This window comes from Populus alba, chromosome 16 (assembly GCF_005239225.2).
Source record: "Populus alba chromosome 16, ASM523922v2, whole genome shotgun sequence".
Lineage (NCBI taxonomy): Eukaryota > Viridiplantae > Streptophyta > Magnoliopsida > Malpighiales > Salicaceae > Populus > Populus alba.
Window position 1 is genome coordinate 8014929 of NC_133299.1, and position 9498 is coordinate 8024426.

A 9498-nucleotide genomic window follows, 5' to 3' on the forward strand; every position below is an offset into this window, starting at 1 on the left:
GATTCAAGAGTCATGTCCAAAGGCCATAAACAAATACCGGACAAATACAAGGAGATGGAATAAAAATAGAAAAGCTAACGTAAATGCTCAATGCCTACTCTGTCGTTTTGTGTTAGAAAACAACGAAAAGACACCTCCCGAAACTCTTGTCATTTTTTAGATTTTTTTTTTTTTTTTTTTGCAAGGTTACCGATAACTAAAGGGTAAGCCCAGTGCCACTCCTTGGAAAATAAGTTAAATAAATCGTGGGGTATCTGCCCATTTCACTAGCTAGCAAACAAATTTGCTCGGAACTTGACAATTCTTCTGGGGAAATACGAACAGCCCTCCCCAAAATGCCTCCGTGTTATCTCTCTCTCTGTGTTTGTGGCCCAGGTCCAGCGACGCACCTTGTCTTGTATATCTGCAGGAATGAACGGCCGTGTATTGGCTGCTTCTCAGATATCAACGCTACGACTGATCCCCCAGTCTTCCAAATTTTGGGAGTGCAGCCAGATTTTGCTGCATTCATGGATTCTTTGTCACAGAAAGATTATAAAGCACCATCTCCCATAGATTCCATGACCGTGTACATTAATTCACCACGCGGATAGGTTTTTAACCTTGTTGTATCGACAAACATATTTGTCCTGTTTCTTTTTTGTCCGGTAGATATTCGGTGTTGACTCGTTAATACAGCAGTAAGATTTTGATTGGGCCAAAACTAAATTAGCCCAACCAAGCACAACAAGATGGAGAGAGAAGAGAGAAGAGAGAAGAAAGAAGCATAGTTATTAAACCCGGTCCGGGGGTTGACCCGGCCAAGAGACCGGGTCTCGGGTTTCATGGGTTAACCTGGATCAACTCGGATCAACCCGAATTAAAAGATGGCCTTTAACTTTGTTTTGGTGAGGGTAACATTCATGTGTTGTTGGAAAATCTCCAATGTAGATGGCATGCCCCACCGGGCCACCTTTTCACTCTCTCTCTTTCTGTTTTCCTCCCTCACTTTCTTGGTGAATTCGATTGGGCCAAGGTTGTTAGGCTTGGTTGGACCATTTAAACAAAGTGAAAGAGAAAAACAGAAAGAAAGAGAGAGTGAAAAGGTGGTCAACCTAAACTGACAGGCATAACTAACTCTCTTCATGTCGACAAATCTCATTTAAACATGACACGAGGTTTAAGGCAAAGTACATTACCATCATCCTAAATTTTTTATTTAACAAGTTTATTATGTTTGGCGCACACTTGAATTCTTATATTACGAGTTATCAATACGGTGCCCACATGAATCTTTAAGTTATCAATTCAATGCCTACTTAAAAGCTATGTATCACAAGTTGACATGATGGGCACCTATATGAATAACTCGTCTTAACAAGCTAATTAAGCGAGAGCTCATGATGAATACATATTCTTCATGATTACTCCTACGAATAGATTTTCTATCATATAACACATGTGGCTCGAGGTGTATATTTATAAAAAAACACCAATTATGAAAGACAACGTAACAAATCCATATAATTAAACCATAACAAAAGTTCTCTTACAGTTTTATTCATTCTTCTACATATTATTTTCCTTCTAAGCTTTGCTAATTTAGGTATTAGAGGGTCCTATGTTCTATAGGAGAATTGTTTTGCAAGAGAACATGCATCATCAATAAAAACCAAATAAAAATAATTTCAACCCATTAAATAGCATAGAGAACCCCATACACTTTTAAAGTTTTTTCAACTTTGTTAGATACTATTTATGTGTTTGTACTTCGTTACATGTCAAAGCATGAAAAAGGCAAGAATATCAAACATTCTTAAGATGGTAATAAGCATATATGTATGGTTTCTTTGACTAGAGCAATGAAACTAAAACAAAGATTGGAAATGCCTAAAAGGAAAGTTTCATTGTAGACATTAAAATATCCATTAATAATTGAGGTATTGAGAGCCTTGATGATTCATAATCCTTTGAGTTTATGGCAGATTGAAATGTATGGTAAAATGGAGCGAAGTTGTTATGTCCTACAACCTCAAGAACACTACAAATCCCTAGAATCACATCTTTTGGCACGCCGTTCTTCTTCATGTACTCTTTTAGATTACTATTGTCTCAATCAGATTCTCATTAACTCCATAGAATTTATTAAATCTTGCCACATAGGTTGTTACGGCTGAAGGCATTTCAAACCCTATTAACACTTCATTTTTTTTATATAAATTAACATAATTGAATGGTATTATAGCTTGAACATTGAATTGAAGTCCAGGCACTTATAGGAAATAACACAAATTTGAGTTTGTTGACCATACAGTTAGAATCAAATAAAAAAGATAGAACATAGAACTACATTTACAATTATCATCACCAATATAAAACAAATTGCAATGCTTTTACATTTTCTTATAGTAAATAGTGAAACAAAAACTAACTTACTTTTTAAGCTAAAAATCCAATCAATTTGAACTTAAAAAATTAGTGAAATTATATGCTATTAACATAATTTAGTTGTCATAACAATGTATTTCAATTAAGAAACATTGAATGACTGGAACTAAAAAAAATTCTAATCTTACTAAAACAAAGTTTCATAAATGTTTACAATTATCATCACTAATAAAAAAACATATAAATATAGCTTATATCTTTTATAGGAAAGGGTGAAACAAAAACCAACAGGCTCTTTAAGCTAAAATTTCAATCGATATGAGCTTTAAAAATAGTGAAATTAAAAGAAACTAATAGGGCATCTTTTTTTTTTTTTTTTTTATAGCAGAATTACTTTTCATTGTCTTACAAATTATTATGGATTGGAGCAGTAATATTTTTCAAATCTTTAATTTAATCCTTGAACTTTTTATTTTACACAATTAAGCTATTTTGAGCAAAAATTAACATCCAATTGTATTATTTTTTAAGATAGAAGGTTGAATTGAAAGACAGGGGGGATTGAAGTGGAAAATGCCAGTAATATAGATGGCAACTTTAAAATTTATTTGAAAAGTTCATTTTAGTTTCCAATCTTTTTTAGCTATTAGTGACCGGTCCCTTTAATTTTAGAAAAATGAATTTGGTTACCAAACTTCTCATTTTCTCATTTTTTAAGTCTTTTTTGGGTGGTTGAATTCCAATATAAAAAGAGAAAGTTGTTATTGTGACGATTCCAGCCATCAAACAGTCGATGTTTGTGTCAAATGATACATTATGATGAGGGGAGTTGAAATTAGATGTTTATTTATTTTTTTTACCTTGAAAATGCTTAAAAAGGATCCGAACTCCAAGAGATTTTTTTTTTGAGTTGATTTTGAATTTTGATAATGTTTTTCATGTTTTTTTAGGTCATAGATTGGTTTAATAAGATTCCTATGATATTTATTTTGGGTGTTTTAGTCAAAAATTGATTGGAAATGAGTTTTTAAAAATAAAAAAATGGCAACTCTGTTTTCTAGCCACTATAGTAGTTGGAATCTAAAAATTCTAAATGATGGATTATTAATTTTTTCAAAAGTAAATTAGGCTAATGACATGAACTTACAAAAAAAAAAAGCCCCCAGTAGCACCTAACTTCTCTCTCTCTCTCTAAATTTAAACCTTTTTTATATCTTTTTTAAAACAATTTTAAGTTTGTAATTTACTCACTGTGATTTTTTTCTTGCTCATTTAGTATTTTTTAACTATCAATTTTTTTTTATTATATTAGATATGTTTAATTTTTGAAGAAGTTAGTATGATTTATCTGTAATTTTTTATTTTTTTATATATTAAATTTATTTTTAAAAAAATAAAAATATTTATCTTTTATAATATTTGTAATATGTGCAGCTTTGCATAATCTTTTTTCTTTTATTTTATTTGATAAATTTCATGTGTGTGTCGTTTTTCTATAACAAATTGATTTTAATAAAAAAATTTATTAAACACAACCCTGTTTTTCTAGCCACCATAGTAGTTTCTCTCTCTCTCTCTCTCTCTCTCTCTCTTAATTTAAACCTTTTTTTATATCTTTTTTTAGAACAATTTTTAAGTTTGTAATTTACTCACTGTGATTTGTTTTTTGCTCATTTAGTATTTTTGAACTATCGATTATTTTTTTATTATTATATTAGATATGTTTAATTTTTGAAGAGGTTAATATGATTTATCTGTAATTGTTTTTATTTTTCATATATGAAATTTATTTTTTTAAAATAAAAATATTTATCTTTTATAATACTTGTAATATGTGCAGCTTTGTATAATTTTTTTTTTCTTTTATTTTATTCGATAAATTTCATGTGTGTGTCATTTTCTATAACAAATTGATTTTAATAAAAAAATTTATTAAACACAACAAGGTAAATAACTCATGTTGTGATATTAAATATATTGATTTAAATTTGTCTCTTAATTTTTTCAATTTTATTTTTATTTAACATTAATAACCTTTTTTTTTTTCTATTCACAATGATTATTGATTTATTTAATTAGATACATGCATAAGTTTTTTGAGTTATATTTATGAGCTTTTTATGTAAAAAAAACAACTTAAAAAAATTCTACATGTTCATTTTTTTTTTATCATGTATTGATATTTTCAACTTGATCCTTAAGTTTTTGGATTTCTGATTCTTTTCCTTGATCATTTTATAAAAGTTTTATTATATTTTTAATTTCACCCCTCAATCCAAGTTTATAGTATATGTTTTTGTTTTGGTCCTTATTGTTTTGTTTTTTTTTTTTGTTCATGTTTTTATTATTTTCAATTTAAATCTCAAATTGAAAATTTTTTTGTTTTCCTTTAATTTATCTTTTATTTTGATTTTAACTCTCATTTTTTAATTGCTATTTTTTATTTTAAATTTTTTTATGTAATTTCTTTTTTCCATTTAATCCTTTAACGTTTCATTTACTAGGGATCATATTTTTTTTTTCATGTATAGTGCTTTCGGTCTGATAACCCAGGTTATAAGTTTGAAAAGTTAATCGGTGTTGACATCTTTCTTGTTTTATTTTGTTTTTCAATATAGTCATTCAACATTATTTTTATAACATTTTTTACAATTTTTTTGGTACCATACTTCTCATGTATCAGGTCACGAGTTTCGTGTGGTAACACAGCTTTGCTCAAGGTAATATTTTTTATTTTTTTTTGTTGCTGTCTTATTTTTTTTAAAACATATTATCAAATTAATCAGGATTTAACCTGGTTATCAAATCTCCTTAGTTCTTTAAAACATAATTGTATCCTGAACTTTTTTTTCAGGTGAGAAAAAAATTTGGTTTAGCCTATCGTGTCTTATTGGCCATCAATCTAGTTATATGCTATTAATATAATTTAGTTATCATAGCAATGTATTTCAATTGAGAAACAAAACTGGAGAATTGTACTCCTATTGAAAAGAAGTTTCAAAACTTTTTGTAACTTTGTATGAAAAAATTGAAAATCTAAGTACAATAGTGACAAAACACTATACAACACCAAATGGTAGGGATGACAATGAATAGCCATGGATATGGTTTCATAATACCCATACTCCATTAAAAAATTGGACCCGAACCCGATCGAGTATAAACAGAACCTGGTCGAGTATAAACAGAACCTGGCCCAATCGGGTTTTAGTTATCCAATTGATATTTATTGCGTTTCCATGCCTAGTTAAGCCTAACTTGAACCTAACCTGATTAAATTTTCATTGATATAAACAGAGAAATTTGGGAATCAATTAAATTTGCATTGATCGAATTTATTAGTACACAAGATTATAGCTAAAAAGGGTTAAGTCTCACACATATGAAGCATCTAAGGAAATAAAATCCATTAAGATCAATACTGAAACCAATACAACAAGTCAATAACAGACTCAATTTATCTTCTTTTTGAAAATAAACCAAAATCACCAAAACTAATACATTAAGAAATAAAGCAAGTTCACCAGAACCAATAAATAAAACTCAATATACCTTCCAAAGCTCCTATTTTGTTTTACATGAGAAAATAAAATATTAAATCAATCACCTGATTAAATACAAAAATAAAAAATTTGTTATACTATCATTTTAAAAAATAAACCAAAATCTTCAACACATAATGAAACACACATATAATCTCCAAGCATACTACAAAAAAACAAAACAAAAAAAAAAAGAAAAAAAAAACTTGGAAAAAGTCGCCAAACACTTATTGCTAGAAGAAAAAAATTTCCGTAGTTTCATGGCCGACTTTGAAGCAAAAGAACCCATACTTTCTCTTCCTCTAAAACACCATCATCATCACTTTAATAATTCCTTCATTCAAGAAAAAAAAAAAACAAAGAGAAGGCTTTTGAGTTATTTTAAAGGAGAAGAGACTGGAAATATGACTTCAAAGACAGAAAAGAAATGTGTGTGAGAGAGAGAGGCCTTGAAAGGGAAGTATAATGCTAGAGGGATAAATAGGAAAAGGGAAGGCGGTTGAGAGGGCAGAGGGCAAGTGAAAAAATGGAAGCTCTATTTTTCTATATATATATATTGATACAATTGTAATTTTTTAGCTTTTATGGTTAATAATTAATTTAGATTGGGAATAATAATATTCATATTCTATTTAAATCTGATTTAAAAAAATAAAAATTACCCGAACCCAAACCTTTTTTTACTTTTTAGATTGAGTCGGGTCAGTATCCAACGAGTGTAGGTAAAATTGCCATTCCTGCCAAACGGTGACTGAAACAAAACGCTTAAAATTTAGAGGGTCAAAATGAAGCCATTAAATAAATAGCTTCATTTAATTTTTGTGGGTTATAGATCTGCGCATCTCTCCTTCCGTTTTATTATTCCTCTCTGTAATCTTCAAATAGTCCAATTAGAGGAGCGAGGGGCTGATCTCTAGAAGCCATGGCTGACGATTTCGAGTTCTCTGATCAATCTCCTCCTTCCTTCCAGAATATGGTACGCTACTTGCTTTTAAAGACTTCAATTCTCTCCCTAAAATTCAAACCCGAGATCTGTACTAATAGAAATGAATTTTTAGGATTTTAGTTCAGAGATTTTTTTTTTTATTCAGAGATCTGTACTTTTTTTTTGGCATTTTAGCTTCTTATTCGTTAAGATTTTCTTTTATTGCTTATTAGATCTATAAATCTTAAAGCCTTTTCTTTTAATTAAAAGCAGAGGCGAAGGGTTTTGTTTGAGATTATGTGAAAAATCTTATTTTTCTTGTTCTAGTCATGTTGTGTTTGTTTAAAATTCTATGTGAGTAGTTGGCTGTTTTGTTTTAATCCAAGGTTGTGTTTTGATAAAAAAAAAAAAACCCCGTCCTTGAGGTCCTAGGTTCATATGCTTTGGTTGAAGATGGAAGATTTTCTCTGAATGTAGTTGAGCTCACGCTGTTTGATTCGAAACTGTTGGTAGACATAGGCCTGAATGCAAGTAGGTGACAGAATTGTAAGAGGATTTGTTGGTGTTTCACTTATAAAGACGACTAGAACTTCTTGTTTTATAAGTCAGTTTAAGCCACTGTACAATCTATTTCAATAATTTGCATCAGAGATTGCTTGATACCAGAATTACCCATTGTCATTTACTTGTCGCACCTTTTCGATTCATTTGCTTTGTCAGATAGCCATTTCTTTTGCCATCCATGTTTTGTTATTGTAGTCACTTGTTGTGAACTTTGTGTGATTGCGTGTTCTGTTATTGTTCTTAATAAACTTTGTGTGATTGCGTGTTCTGTTATTGTTCTCAATAACTTGATGGAATTGTGAGGAGAGATGGTTGTAAAGATGTGTGGAGATACCGCATTCTCTTTGTGTTAAATTCCCATATCATCTATGTTACCTATTCTACATCCATGATTATTTATTTTGGAATCAAACATTTGGTATATCGATATATTTATATATCTAAACATGCGTATTTGAGCATTCTGATACCCTCTGCAAGATGATGGGTTATGCTTGAACAGGTTTAACCTAGGCACTTATATAATCCGATTTGGCATTAGAACTCTATTGAATTGCACCACTATTTAGTGAATCAGCCTTTTTTATGAAAGAATCAGGATGAGTCCTCTTAAGGAAGATTTTTAAGGTAAATTTTTTGGGTTATGATTTCTGTATCATGTATAGATTGTCTCATATGATTGAAGTTGTTTTTACTTGGAATATTTACTGGTGGGTTGTGCTTGTCCTTGCTTCCTGTTTCATCTTGTTTGCTGTACAATATTTTTTCACTAAAATACAATTAAATTTTATGATGAACAGGGGAATGTGATCAAGGATGCTGAGCCTAAAGGGTTAAACCCGGGGTTGATAGTGCTGCTGGTTATTGGGGGGTTAGTCTTGTCATTCCTAGTTGGAAACTTTGTTCTTTACACATATGCGCAGAAGACCCTTCCTCCGAAAAAGAAGAAGCCAGTCTCAAAGAAGAAGATGAAGAAGGAGAGACTGAAGCAAGGCGTATCTGCACCAGGAGAGTGAAAAGTTAAGACTAGTTTTATGTTAGTCCTCTCCGTGTTGAGCTGTTGTGTTCCGAATTTCCCCTTCTTTGATGTCGAGAGAGCTGTGTCAGTTATGTTCACCGCTTTCATAATTTTAGAAATTAAAACTACATAATTAGAAGTTAATATTCTAGTTTTGGGTAGAACAGGAGTTTAAAAATGACGATTGTCTTTTTAATGCGGCCCCTGTCATGGGAGTCATCGTCCTCTGCATTGTTTCCGCTTGTTTCAGGCCTTGTAGAACTACAAAATAGGCATTTGAAAACCAATAAACCACTAAATTTATCAAGGAAAAAGGTTGTTGCTAATCTCGGAGCCGGGCTGCATATAACTCCCCAAGTTCTTTTTATCTTTTCTTTGTAGTAGTTGTTTGCTATTGGTTTCTCACCTGTACTTAGTCTTTGATGGAATTTGCACACTCACTTGAGGGTTGAGGGTAGATTGGCTGAACTAATACAAAGTTCAAGTACTAGCTTTATAATTACAACTTAAAATATATGTTATTGAAGTTGGGATTCCTATGACTGCTGGCACCAGACTTCCCTGTCCCAAGACAATCCGTGTTGACTCGACGAATGTGAGTTGTGCGCGGAGGCTAGCGTCCTTGCCATGCGTTGTGCTTGCAAGGTTATGTGGTTGAAAGGAAATGGAGGAGGATTTTAGGGACTTTCCCAACCCGAAAAATTCTCGGTATTTTATCATAAATCACCTAACCCATACGAAGACCAAACATAGAAAGTTGCTCTCTCTCTCTCTCTCTCTCTCTCCCCCACATTATATATATATGTGTGTGTGTGTGTGTGTGTGTGTGTGTTATTTTTATGGATAATTACTAAAAAATACCTTATATATTTTGCTCTGTTTTTGTTTTCAATCTAAGGTTTAAAAAATTGTAATTTGCCTATGTATTAAACGAGAAAAATCAAATTAGATGAAAAATATTTTTATCCTCGCATATAATAAATTTGAATTTGCAAAATTTTCTCACAAAACCTTTTTTTTTCTCTTCCAAACATGCTCTCTCTCCAATAACATGACACACCCGAATAAATAAAAGCATTAAT

General features: G+C 30.9%; 1 protein-coding gene across 1 annotated transcript; it reads left to right on the top strand.

Moving 5' to 3' along the window:
• The first annotated feature begins 6630 nt into the window (after positions 1-6630).
• On the top strand, positions 6631-8742 carry LOC118052153 (DNA-binding protein S1FA-like). The gene is made up of 2 exons (XM_035062989.2): positions 6631-6885; positions 8199-8742. The coding sequence occupies exons 1-2, from the start codon at positions 6832-6834 to the stop codon at positions 8412-8414; spliced, it is 270 nt and encodes an 89-aa protein (XP_034918880.1). The 5' UTR covers positions 6631-6831; the 3' UTR covers positions 8415-8742.
• Positions 8743-9498: the final 756 nt, after the last annotated feature.